The sequence below is a fragment of the Pseudoliparis swirei genome, chromosome 23, assembly GCF_029220125.1.
Source record: "Pseudoliparis swirei isolate HS2019 ecotype Mariana Trench chromosome 23, NWPU_hadal_v1, whole genome shotgun sequence".
NCBI classification, from domain to species: Eukaryota; Metazoa; Chordata; class Actinopteri; order Perciformes; family Liparidae; genus Pseudoliparis; species Pseudoliparis swirei.
The window spans coordinates 17,733,758-17,750,926 of NC_079410.1; the positions used below are offsets into that span (position 1 = coordinate 17,733,758).

The 17,169-nt window shown below is 47.7% G+C and overlaps 3 protein-coding genes across 4 annotated transcripts; 1 reads left to right on the forward strand and 2 right to left on the reverse strand.

Moving 5' to 3' along the window:
• Positions 1–38: 38 nt before the first annotated feature.
• On the reverse strand, positions 39–3,623 carry pdap1b (pdgfa associated protein 1b). Its single transcript, XM_056407520.1, has 6 exons — positions 3,535–3,623; positions 3,203–3,294; positions 2,757–2,861; positions 2,494–2,615; positions 1,687–1,838; positions 39–442 (listed from the first exon to the last, which is right to left on the reverse strand). Exons 1-6 carry the CDS (start codon positions 3,545–3,547, stop codon positions 387–389), a joined length of 540 nt encoding a protein of 179 aa, XP_056263495.1. The 5' UTR covers positions 3,548–3,623; the 3' UTR covers positions 39–386.
• Positions 3,624–4,069: 446 nt separating this feature from the next.
• bud31 (BUD31 homolog) lies at positions 4,070–6,217 on the forward strand. The gene is made up of 4 exons (XM_056407320.1): positions 4,070–4,259; positions 4,938–5,060; positions 5,370–5,536; positions 5,700–6,217. The coding sequence occupies exons 1-4, from the start codon at positions 4,166–4,168 to the stop codon at positions 5,748–5,750; spliced, it is 435 nt and encodes a 144-aa protein (XP_056263295.1). The 5' UTR covers positions 4,070–4,165; the 3' UTR covers positions 5,751–6,217.
• Positions 6,218–10,105: 3,888 nt separating this feature from the next.
• Positions 10,106–16,635, reverse strand: smcr8a (Smith-Magenis syndrome chromosome region, candidate 8a). Of its 2 annotated transcripts, none has more exons than XM_056408005.1 (3): positions 15,493–16,635; positions 13,289–15,004; positions 10,106–12,616 (listed from the first exon to the last, which is right to left on the reverse strand). In XM_056408005.1, the coding sequence occupies exons 1-3, from the start codon at positions 16,092–16,094 to the stop codon at positions 12,154–12,156; spliced, it is 2,781 nt and encodes a 926-aa protein (XP_056263980.1). In that variant the 5' UTR covers positions 16,095–16,635; the 3' UTR covers positions 10,106–12,153. The 2 variants fall into 2 exon arrangements, with proteins under 2 accessions (XP_056263980.1, XP_056263979.1); XM_056408004.1 differs by having other exon boundaries at positions 10,106–12,646.
• Positions 16,636–17,169: the final 534 nt, after the last annotated feature.

Here is a 17,169-nt window from a genome sequence, read left to right on the forward strand (position 1 = left end):
GTTATTACAAGTGTTGTTTTTCTGCTACTGCGCTCTAAGTGGAGGAGGGAGGGCCCCGACAGACATCCATACACATTTGGGGGAACTTGATGACAGAGAGTAACTTTATTTCTTAAATACTGATAATGAAGAAAAAATGTGGCTCTAGCAGAAACGGCACTTTTCTCATCCAGGGCAAAAGGGCTGGTGCTTGAGCACCACTAGGGGTCTATCTGTGCACGTGCCTGCATACATATATATATATAAATACACACACACACACACTACTGGTCAAAAGTTGTAGAACATCTCAATTTCTGCAGTTTTTATTGATTGATAATATATATATATTTTGTGTCAGTCCGTCAATATGTAAAAAAAAAAAAGCATCTAATTAATTCTCTGCATCATTTTCTAGACTGGGAGTTTATTCCTCTCGCCGCCAACGCCGCTGCATCTTTTGCTGTAAAATAAAAAACAGACACAATCAGCATGACAAACTGCTGTGGCGTTCTCCCTTTCAGATCATTCAATATGTTAATGTATCGTCCCTCAAAGGAGTCATATTGTTATTGAATCATACATCGAGATATCGTGACACACTATCACGTCGTCCACATTGCTGATGAAACACACGTAGTAACTTGAATTTCTCAGAAACTCTGATGTCAGATATTTGGAGAGAATGTAATTTGTGTAGTGGAGGTTCTCTCCACATAATAATGTTGGAGAATAATCCAAAAAGGTCCCAAATGTTTGTCAAAATTAATTGAGGTTAATGTTTTCCAACAGTTTGTGTGTACAATTTTCTTTATTCATTCATTCAGCTTTATTGTTCCACGTTTTACTATGTGTTTTTATACCGACTCTTTACTAGAAAACTAATTAATAAATAAAAAATACAATTTGTTATATATATATATACATACATAAATATATACATACATATCTATATATATACATACATACATATACCTATATATATATATACACACACACACACACACACACAACCGTTCAAAAGTTTGGGGTCACTTAGAAATGTCCTTATTTTTCAAAGTAAAGCAGTTTTTTTCAATGAAGATAACATTAAATTAATCAGAAATACACTCTATACATTGTTAATGTGGTTAATGACATTGTAATGGTACATTGTGTTTGCTCATTGGCTTAGAAGACTAATGGAGGGTTATAAAACCCTTTTTATGTTAGCATAGCTGAAAACAGTTATGCTGGTGAGAGAAGCTATACAACTGGCCTTCCTTTTATTTTGAAATTTGAAGAAAAAAACTAATATTTCAAATAAAAATCATTATTCCTAACCTTGTCAATGTCTTGAATATATTTTCTTTTCATTCTGCAATTCATTTGATAAATATAAGTGTGAGTTTTCATGGAAAACACAAAATTGTCTTGGTGACCAACGCCAGACTGAAATGAAGACTGTTGCTGTCAGACTTCATGAGTTGGTGGAAAATGTTGAAAAGAGTTTTGTACTAAAGACTGAAGCTGCATCATCTTCACCAGCGGACCAAAGAGATTACATTTATGCTTTATTTTTCATATTTTCAAAACACAGAGTCACGAATAGTAGATCTGCGACTTTACTTTGCAGAGCTCCAACTGGACACTCACTGGCTGAAAGACTCAACGGATACAAAACCAGATTCCAGTCTTTAAAAGGATATTTACCTATGTTTTGCTTACCTTTTTTCTCTTCTTCTTTCTTTTTCGCCGCATCTTCTCTCTGTTTCTTGATGATGGCGAGACGAGCGAGGTCAGCTCTGGCCTGGTCTGTTTTCCCTGCCAAGTGCATCTTCATGTAGCGCTCCTTCGCTTTCTGCTTCTCTATCTCCTCCCTGTGTGTGTGTGTGTGTGTGTCAAGTTGGGGAGAAGAAGTGACATTAAATAAAGTTATGATCAAACATGGGGGAGTGGGAATTTATTTATTTGTAACCCTCCTGTTACCTTTCGGGTCAATTTGACCCCATTCAATGTTTAATGTCGGTGTTCTTTGGGGTCAATTTGACCCCAGGCTGTTTTTCACTGTGTCAAACATATAAGAAATATCAACTTTTTTATATATTTAAAGGGCTATTTAGGTAGTCAACAAACAAACATAAAGTACCTCACACTTAAACTTGGGAAACAATATTAATTCTAATAATTTTCTGGAGGTTTTAATTGCTGGGGTCAAATTGACCCCGAGGGTAAAATATGTTAGTAAATGTAAAGGTAACAGGAGGGTTAATAAAATAAAAACACAACCAACCCATTAGCCCTTTGAGCATTAATGTCCCAACTAGTTTCAGAATATGCTATTATTCTGTGTTTTTGCATATTAAAAACACAGAATACACAAGAGAAAATAGCTGGGTATCAGTGCATCATATGACTCCATACTTCTCCAAATAGTATGCATGCAGCTTCTTCTGTTAGGATAATTGTGCTAAATATTATTTGTTAAAAACGAAGTTCCAATGTAGCATGACACGATGACACACCAACACACACCTCTCTCTCCTTGATAACTGCTTGGGCTCATCCAGCTCAATCTGCGTCACCTTCTTGGACTTCTGAGCCACTCGGTTGGGGTTCTCGATTTCTATCAAGCCCTGCACACCCGCTCTCCTCCTCTGTAAACACATCACAACATACATACAAAAGGAATGTGTACAAAGGGCTTCAAAGGTACACATCATTTATCAATAACAACTTCTAATACTATTTGAATGTGTGCTACAGAACACGGCAGTGACAGAAACGGCGTGGCGTACATCTGAGTTTTCATCTTCGCTGTCTTCTGAGCCTGATGCCGGGAGCTTCTCCTCTGCAATGTCATTCTGAGCTGCACCTCCCGCCTCTTCTGCTTCCTGCTCTTGCTAGAACACATGAATGAGGAGAGGCTGACAACAGGGAATACAACCAACATATGCAGTTTGTTTTTCTTCTCTTTACTCTTCAAATATCGGTTCCTTTCACATCCATCCCTCTCTTTTGGCTGGTTAGAAGGTAATCCAGCAATGTCAGACACAAAGATGACTACCTTAAATGTACTCTTTCCAATGGAAATATGTTATGAGTTGCATTTTGAGAAGTGTGGGACCCATCCTTTAGCTTTAACAACACTTTAGAGAAAAGCTGAACACACTTGTCTGTTCAAACATTGATTCAAACATGAACATGGTTCAAACTGTATTTGAATGTATTGCAAGCCACCAACCTGTTTCCTCTCTTTCTCTGCCTTCATCTGGGCATCTATCTCCTCAGGGCTGGTGTACGTCCTCACACGACCCTTGTTGCTACCTTTCCTCCCTGCATCAAGAACCATGATGACAAAGGACATCACAGAGAAATGCATATACAGTGTTCAGCGTGGGTGAGGACCAGCGACCAGACAAGGGTCTAAATAAGTAGTGTGGTTGGTAGACATGCTGTCAGTGCTTGTTTCTGACTACATGTGTAACTCCTGGACTTCTGCCTGTTGTTGGGTGGCTAACAGCAGGTCAACACATGTGTAAAACTGATGTCAAGCGGGGTTTAAATCATTCTTACCTCCTTTGGGCATTTTGACAAACAAATCCTCGATTTAAAAACTAAAAACTGACAGAAAACACAAGTGTCAAAGCAGTACTAAGAACTGACAGCTGCTAAACTCTCACTGGGGTTGAGTATAGAAATACTCTGAGTCGTCGAAGTATTTGCCTTTAAACAAATATTTAATGTAGGTATTTTTTCCTACGATATAGTAAAGATGTGTGCTGATATATACTAAATGATGCACATATTTTCATATAATTTGCAGTCATTTGACTAAATTACGTGAATTATGAAATACAATAACATAAAAGACGTTGTTTATTTTTAGGCAATTTGGTAGGCTGCTAAAGTAACGCAATGTGCCAGGATCGACGGAAAGACTTGTACATTGCTTTAATCTGTAAACAGACCCAAATAAATGTTAATATAAATGTTAACAGTGTGTTGGTCAGAGAAAAGATTGAAGAAGTGATAAAAAACGGTTAAATGGAAAATGTTTATTCGGTACAGTGACGTCATTCAAGCGACAAGAAGGTCAAACGGACCCCAGAGCGACGTCCAACTGTAGCGCCGTTAAACGAGTTCGCAAAAAACAAAACGAAAACACGGAGAGCTTTTGTTCTCTATTCGTATTAAACAGAGCAAAATGCCAAAAGTAAAGAGAAGTCGGAAGCCACCCCCAGACGGCTGGGAGCTCATCGAGCCCACTTTGGACGAGCTGGATCAGAAAATGAGAGAAGGTGAGCCGGTAGAAGAAGAAGATGATCGCGATCACTTTGCCGTCGGGCTCCAACCGCAGCGCGCAGCCTGTGCGGATAAAATGGCCACTGTCTTCACCTCGCGTTGTGTTTCTATGTTGATAGATTTAAACACGATAAACCCGTTTAGTCCTATTTTTCAGCCGGTTAATCCTTGGCTGGTGTTTGTAAAAGGTTTTTTTGGCTGACATTTTGGAAATTGATAACCAACGCGACCGTCTGCTAAACGCTGACGGCAGCGGGTCACCGCGACTGGAGGAAATCAACGAATCAAACGACCGATGTTGGCGACTGGTGACGTGGATGTAATTCAGTCGGATGCAATTGTTTATCATTTCTGTAATTTCACTTTTTCTGTTTAGTGTTAAACTATATGACCACAATACACCGTTTACTTTGACTCTACTACTTGGCTCCAATTTAGGGAACATCCATGTTATTGTATACATCATAGTTGTTTTTGAGACACAAGTTGGCTTGCAACAGATTGGCAGAGTACGCTGACCTCAACCCCATCCAACACATTTAGGAAAGTAGTCTAATACTAGTAAAGGTTCTTTGAGTAGCAGCTTTATTATTTATATAGTATGCAATATCTCAACATTTTGTTTGACCTCACAAAGCTAACTATCCTGATTTTTGTTTTTCTCTGTTTCCCAGCTGAAACGGAGCCTCATGAGGGAAAGCGAAAGGTCGAGGCTCTTTGGCCTATTTTCAGATTGCATCATCAGCGGAGCCGATACATCTTCGACCTCTTCGTCAAGAGAAAGGCCATCAGCAGAGGTAGACTGAGTTTCCCCTCTACTTGTTGAACTATTTCAAGTCTGATTCCCATTTCAACTTAGTATTTTCTTCTTCCTCTTTGTTTGTAATTTTCCTTCAACATTTTATATAATGCTTAAAATTCAACATGACGTATGGATAATCTGTTATCGTGTTTGACTAACATTTTATCTGTTTGTATTTTATAACACGCCAAGATATCAACAAAGTATGCTTTTTCTGTGTTTTTTTTAATGTTTGTATTTATTTTGTTATATGCTGTGAACTATATTCCAAACCAGTGTTGTCTTTCTGTGTGTCTCCCCACAGAGCTGTATGATTACTGTATAAAGGAAGGCTACGCAGACAAGAACCTGATTGCCAAGTGGAAGAAGCAGGGCTACGAGAACCTGTGCTGTCTGCGTTGCATCCAAACCCGAGACACCAATTTTGGAACCAACTGCATCTGCAGAGTCCCCAAGAGCAAGCTGGAAGTCGTAAGTCTGACATCATTTGGATGATTCTCACTGCAGTCGTCTGCTTTCATAATTTGGAAAAACAATCTTAATGAGAGACGTCACATGAAGCCGTATGTGATGGTGTGTGGTCGTTTCCTGTGTGGTCTAAATCTGGCTTTCTTTTTTAATTTTCTTGCTGCAGGGAAGGATCATTGAATGCACCCACTGTGGCTGCAGAGGCTGTTCTGGCTAAGTGCTAACACCCCGTCTCCTATCGGCTGGGCGTCGGGGCTCAGCCAGCCACCATCTGTGCACTCAAAACCCCCAAAGCAACATACCGTAGTCTTTATTTCAGTCGGAAACAAATCACAGATATCTTCATCCTCCGTTGCACTTAAAGGGGGATTTTGAACACAGGGGAGCAAAGGAGAATACACAGAGGGGCGATATTGTATTACTTGCATTTTTTTCCTACTTAACTAATCCCTAAACTCCAAAAGCTCAAAGTAGAAAGTTGAGGTCAGATGTTTCTGAAGGCCTGTCATTCCAGCTTGTAATGCCCACTGTGAGCTCATTTAAAATTCTGTTTTTCATTTAACTTGAAGAGGACTGGGAGGGAGGAGTTTAGTTTTGAAATGTCATCGTTTTAATCCTCAACGTGTTGTCTTCATCATTGTTCTTGTAGTGTAATTTTAAATAAAACAAATCTGATTTACCTGAGCTTATCTTTTGTTTTTTGATGTTTGTAAAGTGGGAGGTTCACTTTTACTCAAGTATCATTGTTCTTGATCAACTCATAATTCATCTCGGGGCGGCTGTAGCTCAGTGGGGTAAGAGGGCCGTCCTGCAACCGCAAGGTTGTGGGTTCGATCCCCGCTCTCCCCATTAGTTGCAAGTCGAAGTGTCCTTGAGCAAGGCACTGAACCCCCAGTTGCTTCCTGGGCGCATCACTGCAGCCCACTGCTCCTTATTAACTAAGGATGGGTTAAATGCAGAGAACTAATTTCCCCTTGGGGATTAATAAGTGTATATTTTTGTTATTTTATCTCGTGAAATACATTTTCTTGAAGTAGCATGAATCAATAACAATTTGCAGAGCATATTCTAACCATGCCTAAAAGTAAGCCTTAATATTTTGTATGTGTCTGATCTTTGAGAGGTGACCTGCATCGCAGGTCCTCTAGAAAGTTCAGATTTAGGCATTTGAGGAAAAAAATAAACATTTCTTGCTCTTCACCACAATTACAAAACCCAATTTCTTTGAATTAGAAGTCAATCCCAAATTCAATCAGTCACCTTTTCTTTAATATATAATACTTGGGATGAAATTATCTTAATGACCATTTCCATGTATTTTGACTAAAAGCAGATTCTTACTCTGTATATTTTAAATTAATGATTTATTTTATATAGCCCGATATCACACATTTGCCGTAGTGCTTTACAATCTGTACACAGACATCCCTGTTCAGGTCCTCACATTGGACCAGGATAAACTCATTAGAAAAAAACCTTTCATGGGAAAAAGAAGAAACCTTCAGGAGAGCAACAGGAGTATCCCTCTCCAGGATGGACAGAAGAATAGATGTCATGTGACCAGCGGAACCGCCTCCACATCAACTCCAGTAAGACCAAGGAGCTGGTGGTGGACTTCCGCCGTGGTAAACGCTCTCCTCCAGTACCAGTGAGCATCCAGGGACTGGACATTGAGATGGTAAGATCTTATAAGTACCTGGGTGTTCACCTGAACAACAAACTGGACTGGGCTGACCATGCACACGCACTCTATAAAAAGGGACTGAGGAGACTTTCTGCTGAGGAGACTGAGGTCCTTTGGAGTGCAGGGAGCACTCCTGAAGACCTTTGACTCTGTGGTGGCATCAGCCATCTTCTATTGAGTGGTCTTCTGGAGCAGCAGCATGGCGGCGGCTGACAGGAAGAGGCTGAACAAGCTGCTAAAGAAGGCCAGCAGCGTGCTGGGGTGTCCTCTGGATACTGTGGAGGTGGTGGGGGACGGGAGGATGAGGGCAAAGCTCTCGTCCCTGATTAACCACGCCTCCCACCCCATGCAGGACGCTCTAGCAGCTCCTTCAGCTCCTTCAGCCACCGGCTGATTCCTCCCCGGTGTCTGAGGGAGAGGTAGCACAAGTCCTTCCTTCCTGCTGCTGTCAGGCTGCACAACACACTGCAGGAGATCCTGGAAAACTCAGCACTTCACTTTCCTGGACACTTTAACCTGCTGGAAATTCACTTTGGTCACTGCCTTGTGTATATATGTTGTTTCCTCTGTATATTTAGAATTAGTATTTATATTTGTGGCAGCTGTGACTGATTTGGCCTCGGCTGCTGGTGATTGGCAATTAGTCAGCAGCCGAGGCCACCCCTATAAATGCTCCCACTAGAGAGTGGAGGGGGAGAGGTGAGCAGACGCGTTGCTGAACGGTCTGCTGTGTGGTGTGTGCAGATAATAAATATGTCTTTGAACAACACCTCGTGCGGTCTGGCGGATCCTTGGTGCTGGGGGGGGAAACCCACGGGTGGCGGCATCGGGCCTGCTACACTGGAGCCCAACGTGGGGCCCCCGGGAACCCAGCGCCTGGAAAGGATGCGGCCAGATCCGGAGGTGGAGCTGATGGACAGCTTGGGCCAAATGCTGGCCAGAATTGAGGAGATGGGGCGGGCACAGGCGGAGGAGAACCGCCGGTACCTCAAGGCCTTCCTGGACCCGCCGGCTATGCGGCCGAACCCCGAGACCCAGCACGCGTCGGAGCTGCCGACCTCCGAGGCCCAGGAGCCGTCGGAGCTGCCGAACCCCGAGACCCAGGACCCGTCGGAGCTGCCGAACCCCAGGACCCCAGGACCCGTCGGAGCTGCCGACCCCAGAACCCCAGGACCCGTCGGAGCTGCCGACCCCCGAGGTCCAGGAGCCGTCGGAGCTGCCGACCCCAGAGCCTCAGGACCCGTCGGAGCTGCCGACCCCAGAGCCCCAGGACCCGTCGGAGCTGCCGACCCCAGAACCCCAGGACCCGTCGGAGCTGCCGACCCCAGAACCCCAGGACCCGTCGGAGCTGCCGATCCCAGAGCCTCAGGACCCGTCGGAGCTGCCGACCCCAGAACCCCAGGACCCGTCGGAGCTGCCGACCCCAGAACCCCAGGACCCGTCGGAGCTGCCGACCCCAGAACCCCAGGACCCGTCGGCGCTGCCGACCCCAGAACCCCAGGACCCGTCGGAGCTGCCGACCCCAGAGCCCCAGGACCCGTCGGAGCTGCCGACCTCCGAGGTCCAGGAGCCGTCTGAGCTGCCGACGACCCATGTTCCCCGGGACCCGTCGGCGGAAGGCCGACCCTGGTTCCCCGGGACCCGACGCCGCTACCAACCCCTGATCCCCGGGGCCCGTCCCCATCTCTGCTGGCTTCAGCTCCCCGTCCCCCCGTCCCAGTCGACCCCGTCCCCCCCACGTCCTGAGCCCGGTCCCACAGAGCCCCCTCCTCCCGAGCCCGGTCCCGGTCCCCCAGAGCCCCTCCTCCGCCCAAGCTCTCATGGGGGGGGGAGGGGGAGTAGGCTAGGCCGGATGGAGCCCCGGCCTAAATCGAGTGGTGGGGAGTGTGGCAGCTGTGACTGATTTGGCCTCGGCTGCTGGTGATTGGCAATTAGTCAGCAGCCGAGGCCACCCCTATAAATGCTCCCACTAGAGAGTGGAGGGGGAGAGGTGAGCAGACGCGTTGCTGAACGGTCTGCTGTGTGGTGTGTGCAGATAATAAATATGTCTTTGAACAACACCTCGTGCGGTCTGGCGGATCCTTGGTGCTGGGGGGGGAAACCCACGGGTGGCGGCCTCGGGCCTGCTACAATATTGTTTTTTATTTTCTATTAATGCTCTAATGTGCATCCGCTGCTGTGATCCTGAAATTTCCCCACTGTTGGACTAATAAAGGAATATCTAATCTAATAAACCTATAGCAGCATCTCTAGATCTGGACCAGGTGAACCTGATTCAGCCCGAACTATAAGAGGAAAGTCTTAAATGAGGTGACTGTCTGCCTCCCGGACTGAAGGTGGAAGCTAGTTCCATAGAAGAGGAGCTTGATACCTGAAGGCTCTGGCTCCATCCTACTTGTTAAGACTCCACAAGTAGCCCCACATTTAGTGAGCATTAATGTTGCCATGACTACAGCAGCTACTCAGTCAAGATACATCAGTGACAAGTCTTCTCAGGCATGCCTATAGTACAACCAGATTTACATTAATATCATTAAAGGCTTAAGTGATAAAAGCCCACTTGTTTGCATCATGAGTGACACACAGCTGCCCACACACTCATCCTTCACCTGCACGACCATACTATTGTAATATTGCTGCATTTTTATTAATTTACTGCTACTTTCTCCTTCAGTCCACCACCTGCTATTTCACTGCAGGGCCCATTAGTGGTTTTCGCTGATGAGCATTAATTATTCACGACACCAAACAGTCGCACATCAGTCATCGCGAAAGCAAGTCACACAGATGGAGTGTTTGGCGTGAAGCGATGATCTGGAATCCCAAAGCCATATTCTCCATAATCTCCCAACTCCCGTGTTAGGCAATCAAATCACGCAAAACTGAAATGGATTCAAATAATTTAATGGAATAAATGAATTTCATCAACATTTACATAAAAAGCATCAATACATTCACAACGAGCTTCTTTAAAATCACTGGCAACAGCGACGCCTCACGGGGGCGATGTGAGCGACTCCACGACGGGGGGCGTGATATGGCAACGTAAGGACACTGCGTGACGACGTGTTAAGCACACTGTGGTATGGCTTATTCGGATTACATTCACCTTTTTGCATTAGAGGGATACAGAATAAAAAAAGAAAGTAAAAAAAAAAGACAACCTGTGGCATCAAATAAATAACTGAAATAATACATCAGGTATAATACAAAATGTGACGTTGCTGTTTGTTAAAAGTGTATGCCATTTAAAAAAAATAAGTGCCCTGTTCATAGCAGGAAGCCATGGTCGACATAGTTTGACCTTTCACATTAAAACTCTGACCATGCAGTCACAAGTACAGTTACCATTCAGTACAGAACTACAGCTCCATCACCGACGCCACACAAGTCGGAACAGTAAAATCTAAAATACGATTGTTCATCGTCGTTTCACTGGCCCATGAGACAGACATTTTTTTTAACCCAACTGGGAAATTATCCAACATCCTCCAAAGAGGACATCTCAGCATGATGGTCAACTTGTCCTAAATAAATATTGTTCAAATAACACTTCCAGCAAGGGTTGTTCAGAAAAAAACCCCAATAGGTTACTGTCCTAATCCAAGCGTGAAGCTTAGAGTTTTACTCTTGATGGCACAGGAAAGTATCCCCCCCCCCAAATAACATCTTCACAAACACAACATCACTGTTCAGCATCTTCTCCGAGTCAGTTCACTCAAATACACGAAACAGAAATATTACCACAAAGGCGATTCACCCCGGCACAAGACAGTCTCATGCTGACAGCACAACGCCCTCACACGACTTTAAGACAACAGTGAATTCAATACATTTAGGTTAGGTAGCTTTTAAAATGTTGATTGTGTGAGTAAAATCCATGAGAATGCTCGCCAGCACATTATAGTGACAGGTTGTGGCTGCCGCTGGCCCAACACGGGTGAGTATGCATCGCTGTGACGTTATTTCTGGACATGCAAATATCACGCGGGGGGGGGGGGGGGGGACCGGATCTATAATTCACACGGCAAACACACTTCCTCATGCATCGCGACCTGATAGCTGGGACGTTTACTTCACGCTCTCAAAAGTCAAATCTACAATCAGACGACGTGACAAGAGATTACTGCGGGAATGTGGGTTACATTTTGATTCACAAAAGGAATATTAAAAGAAAAAAAGGTGTTGGCCTTTAGAAGTGATAGATCTCAGAGAGAGAGAGGGAGAGAGGGAGAGAGAGAGAGAGAGAGAGAGAGACATGTCACAAAACCAGCTGTAACAAGCCTGCGCAGCGCTAAGCAGGTTTCACGGATAGATTCGGAGAGGCGTCTGTTCTCCACAGGCAGATAATGTCAGCATATGCGAGCCGGTTGAAAAACATGTTTGGACAGAACCGAGATGATATCATAGCGTTACAGACTCAGTGATTAGTAGGTGTGAACACAGAGCTATGATCTGACCTCTTAGCGAGCTGGCTGAGGTCAGAGCAGCACACAGACAGCCATATTGGATTGAAAGTGTGTGTGTGTGTGTGTGTGGTGAGGAGAGGGATGGAGACTGACCTTAAAACAAGCGACACACACAAATGACTCATCGGACAATAAGTAGACGCAACCTTCGTCTGCTCCGTTTTGTGTCCTCGAGAGTGTCAACGTGCTCTGGACTGAATACCGTCAAAGTGAACCGCTCAGTGACATTCACAACTCACTCGGACTCTTTCTTCCCTGCACGCAGAGTGAAAAGAGAAAGACCGGAGAAGAAGACAGCAAGGCAGAGAGAGAGATCACACAGATAAAACAATAACCAGTGCAGAAGTTTGTCCTGAAACTGAAACGTTCGTGGACCTTTTTAGGATCACCTTTGGTCCGTTAAAAACCCCGGGTCAAAGATGACTCTTGCCCCGACGCGTGCGGGTAATCCTCGCCCCAACGCGATATCAGATTTTGTATAAAACGCTGGTGGTGTAGTTAAAACTAAAACAAGTCGTCGCCGCCGCTCTGCCCCCGGTGGCCGGCTGCAGGTACTGCCGAGTGATGAGCTGGCTGAGGTAGAGCAGGATGTGGCTGTCCTCTTCGCCCAGCCCCAGCTGCTCCTGCAGGAAGCAGAGGCGTCTGCCCTCCACCCCCTCGGGCCCTTCCGTGGAGCTGACCGGCAGGTGGAGGTGGTGGGTGAAGGTCAACAGGAAGGCCTTGGCCGCCAGGTGACAGAGCGTGCTCTGCAGGTGAAGGAAGAAGGTGGAGCCGCGGCGGATGTAGGTGCGGTGGTCGGCTATTTTGGCGAGGAGTTGGCCCCGATACGACGGACAGCGCAGGGTCTTCTGGTCGGCATCCAGGATGGAGATGTAGCGACTGTATCGGGAGAGCGAGTACAGCATGCTGGAGCCCACCGGGGACGCCACTCTGGGAGAGACAGACCGGCACAGGCCGGTGCTTAGCGGAGGCAGCGCATACAGACACATTTAATTACATTTGTAAGATTTGCATGCTCAGCACAATGTGATTTACATATTTGAAGTCGCCCATATTTGCGTGTGCCAGCTGGCTCTGAATGTTGGCGTCTAGAATATTCTGCACAGCAATTTAAATCAAAATGCTCGGCTTTGATTGTTTGTGTAGTAATTGTACAACTAAAAAGACAATATACTGTATAGATACGCAGATGTGTCTGCACTACTTTAATAAGGGGAGAGCGTAAAGATGAAGAAAATCCAGTTCGAGGCGTCACAACTCACATCGGTTCCTTCAGAATAAAGCTAGCCCCCGGCCCCTCAGCGCCTCAAAGACATTTCATTTATCAAGCCAAGGCCTCCTCTCTAGATGTTAAATATTGCAATTCCCAATCCTGCCGTAGGAAAGACGAAGTGGAAGCGAAGTACAGATGCGAGGCTGGAGGTTTATTAATTGCAGAGTTGGTTGTGCGAGTTCTCGAGGACCGAGTCAGACTAGATGAGTTGCAGTATAATAAAAAGAGTGATACAAGCTACAAGCAGGAGTAAACCTTCATCTTCAAACTCAGCGTCAAGCTAATTTTTTTGTATCAAGTGAAACGCTTTAGATATAAATTCTAAATACCTTTGCAATCCAACGAGTTTCCACCTCTGCAGGTCCGTCAGGGTGAAGGGGCAGGACAGCCAGGCTTGAACCTTCTCCCCACACTTCCCCGGACCAGGCACGAAGAGGGCCAGGGCGGCGACCAGCCGGCGGACCGTCCTCTCGTCGGCCCCGAGCACCACCAGGGTCCGGCCGCTCAGCAGGCACCACAGCGCCTGCACGGCAAACGGGTACTGCCGGACGAACCTCAGGGCTCCCTGTCCGGCCTTCTTCCTCTGACGCAGGGTCACCACGCCCCCGTAGCCCAGAGGCGAAGCGGCCCGGTCGGACCCCGCCGACGCGCTCATGGTACAGTCGAACCCGTCGCCCGCCGAGGTTCGGGAATCCGGGTCCCCGAGGAGCCCCCCCCCCACGGGCAGCTGCAGTCCGGCCGAGGACGGGGACCCCACCGTGTAGTCGTCCTGGAGATGGAGCAGGGCCTGGGGCTCCTGGTTGACCACCGGTGGTCGACAGGGCTGCAGGTGGGAGCTTTGGCCGGGACGAGGCGCCGCCTCGGGGGCCGAGGCCTCGTAAAGGAACCCCTCTTGGGCCATGCAGCACGCCGTGTCCAACGGAACCAGCAGGTCGGACTGCATCTCACACGCCCCATTGGACGCCCCGTCGTCCTCTCTGCTGGCCTCCAGCTCAGACGCCACCTCCAGCAAGGACACCGGCGTCCCGTCTCCCTCGTCCTCCCCGGCGGTGGTCTCTACCTCTTCACTGCTGCTCTCCCTCTCCGGGTCAGTGTTGTGGTCCGGGGTCAAGTCAGAATCAGGATCAGGAGCTTCTGACTTCATACAAGCCAGGTTCTGTTGCCTCTCTGCTAGACCCGCCCCGCTGCTGAAGCTCCCTTTGGTTTCCTCCGAGCTCCCCTGGGTCCCCAGAGTCTGGTCTGAGGGGGACGACTCCAACTGGCTCTCCACAAGCCCACGCCCGGTCTCCAGAGTGGGGCTGGGGTCTCGAGGGTCTGGAGGCTCCAGAGCATCACGCTCTAGAGGATCCCGAGGTTCTGGTACCAGCACAATCGGAGGCGGACTCAAGAGTGTGAAGTTATCCACGGCATGGTTCACGGCACAGAACGGTCTCAGCGTCCCCCCTTCGTCCTCGTCGTCATCTCCGAGGTCCTCCTCGAACAGGAAGTTGGTCATTCTCTGCTTCCTGCGCAGGGCCTTGTCCAGGCGGCGCGTGTGCAGGTAACACAAGTCGCCGCGGAAACTCCTCTCCGTCTCCTTCAGGAGCTCCACGGTGGCGTCGTAGAAAGTGGCGTCGCACAGCTCCGTCAGGGTCTTCAGCCGCTTGTCGAAGCACTTGGCCGACTTGGCTTTGATCAGCTGTGGCGTGTAGGACGGCCGGCGCTTCCCGCCCTCGTCCCCTCCTCCTCCCTCGCCGTCAACCCGCCCGTCCTCCCTCTCGCTGGTGTAGCTGAAGGGGTTGGCGAGCTTGGCGTATTTGTCGAACAGCTGCTCGCACTCGCTCAAGCACTCGGCGATGCACTTGTGGCAGGTGACGGCGTGAGGGTCCCGGCGTGGCCGGTGGTGGTAGGAGCAGATCTGCCTCAGCAGGTCTCGGTGCTCGTAGATGCTCTTTTCCACGTTGGCGAGCTCGTTGGCCTTCTCCACGGCGTGAGCGGAGTACATGCACTGAGGCCCCGCCTCCCTCTGCAGGCCCTCCTCCCGCTGCAGCACGGAGTGGGTGTACCTGAGCGGGGAGAAAACACAGGTGCAGGGTCACGGTTTGTGAAATGTCTTTCTATGAATTCTCCATCAACAGGTTAAAGTAATCCACACTTTTAGTTTAGTGTAACCATGAAAATAATAATAAAAACCTTAAATGCAATGCCTGACTAGTTATAGTGAGCTCACATGAAGCTGATTAAGCTGCGTTTTAATCAAATTACCACAAACTTCTGGTGCTTTTATTCCAGCCCCGGAGCCCTGCATGTTCTCCAGGTGTCTGAGCACCGACTGTGAGGACTCTACTTGATGGGAAATGGGCAACAAACCGAAGGGGGAGGGGTCTATTAAAAGGGGTCAACTGCAAATATTTGTTCCAGGGACCTCAAACTAATTCCTCACGCCCTTCAATTACAATCTCTCAAAGATTATTCTGTTTGCCCTTCAGCTAACCGGCTGAATAATAGATGCGAGAGGACGTCAGATCGGTCCGAGCTCTTGAGAAGTGCTTACTCCAGGTCTCGCAGCTTCCTCTGGAGTTCCTTGGCAAACGCTCTCCGGTTCCCGGCCTTCAGGCACTCGGAGGCCTGCGAGAAGCGGAGCGACAGCTCCCGAAACTGCAGCATGATTTTCCTCTCGTCCGCCGACACGTAGGCCATGCAGAAGGGCCGCACAAAGCCCCTCGCCTCCAGGTCGTAGAGCGTGAGGTGGTGGACGTAGGCGAACGCCCCCTCCTTGGAGTCGCCCAGCACCACCCTCGAGTCCTCCACGAAGCTGAGCCTCGGGTAGCCGCTGCCCGGTGGGTGTCCCACGAAAGATGCCTGGTAGTCCACCGACATGATGCGCAGGGAGAAGTAGTTGAGATCGAAGGTGCCGCAGACTTTGGGCTCGTCGGGGAAGGTGAGGAGAGGCTGAGGGCCCACCTGCTCCGAGAACTCAGAGATGAGGATGAAGTCTTTGGTGAACTTGGCGTAGGAGGTCTTGGCCCAGGGGTTTGAGTCCACCAGAGGATGGAGAGGGACTGAGAACTCCTCGGGGAGAGCCCAGGGGTCCGGAGTCGTCCGCCCATACTCGTCCTCTTTAGTGAACGCCACCACGTCAGGTAAGCCTATCATAGTGGTGCCGTTGAGCAAGGCATGAGAGACACAACGCGCGGTGCAGCTCGACAAACAATCATAAAGCAGCTGCTGGAGCACAGCGGCGGAGGGAAACCACAGGAAGTGCAGACAGATGGACCATCCTGCTGCACATTGGCTTGAGAGGTAAAAAAAAAAAAAAAGATAGGAGATGCTAGGGATCCAGAAATGGTTAAGAGTCAACACACACACACAAAAATCAAGCTGATTAAAGAATATAAAAAAGGGGGTCCCAGAGCAGAGTGGGTCCAAATGTCAGCTCCAACCCTCCAGATCAGAGTCCCTCCAACAAGAGCCTCGGTTTTTGTAAGTAGACACCTCGACCGAAACACAAATCAGTGTCTCTGTTCTCAGAAGCAATTATGTGGCGCGATCAGGAGGTCCGTGAACGCATCAGGTCGTTCCTGCCGGACGCTGAGAGAGCAACACAAGCAGCCTCAGTGACGCGGCGCCGGCCTGGTCCTCTTCACGTCTCCGGCTCGTTGCTGTGTCGGTGCGACAGAGTCACTGCGAACGGACAGACGCGCTACATGTAACTCCCACAGCCGGAGACAGACGCCATGTTTACCCAGCTGGTTGTAGTCTTGTCAGGTGACCAATCCACCGCCCCGCCTGGAGAAGTTCCACCCTAAAATTGAAATGTAACATATTTTTTGTTATCTTTGACGATTGCAAGCACTTCGTTTGATGATCGGAATTAAAGACAAATGAGTCTTTAAAATAACGTATTGTCAATCTACCAGTTTGATAGCACATGTTTTAGGAAAAGTCACAGCGAGGATTTGAGGACCACTTCGGTCATGAGTCAGTCCAAACTTCTCAAAATGTTTGGTTATTTTGATTTTGGTAGGTGTTTGATTTTTGTTGTTGCTGTAAGTTCTACTTAAATTGAGTATTTGCATGTGTCCTGGGAAATAATATGTATATACTCAACAATATCTATCTCAACATCTATTTCATCAACTTAATGGTAAATTACGTCTTGCTAAATTATTCGGAAAAGATGGACCTGTAAAATGAAACATGAAACGCTTAATTGCCCAACAGGCAGTCA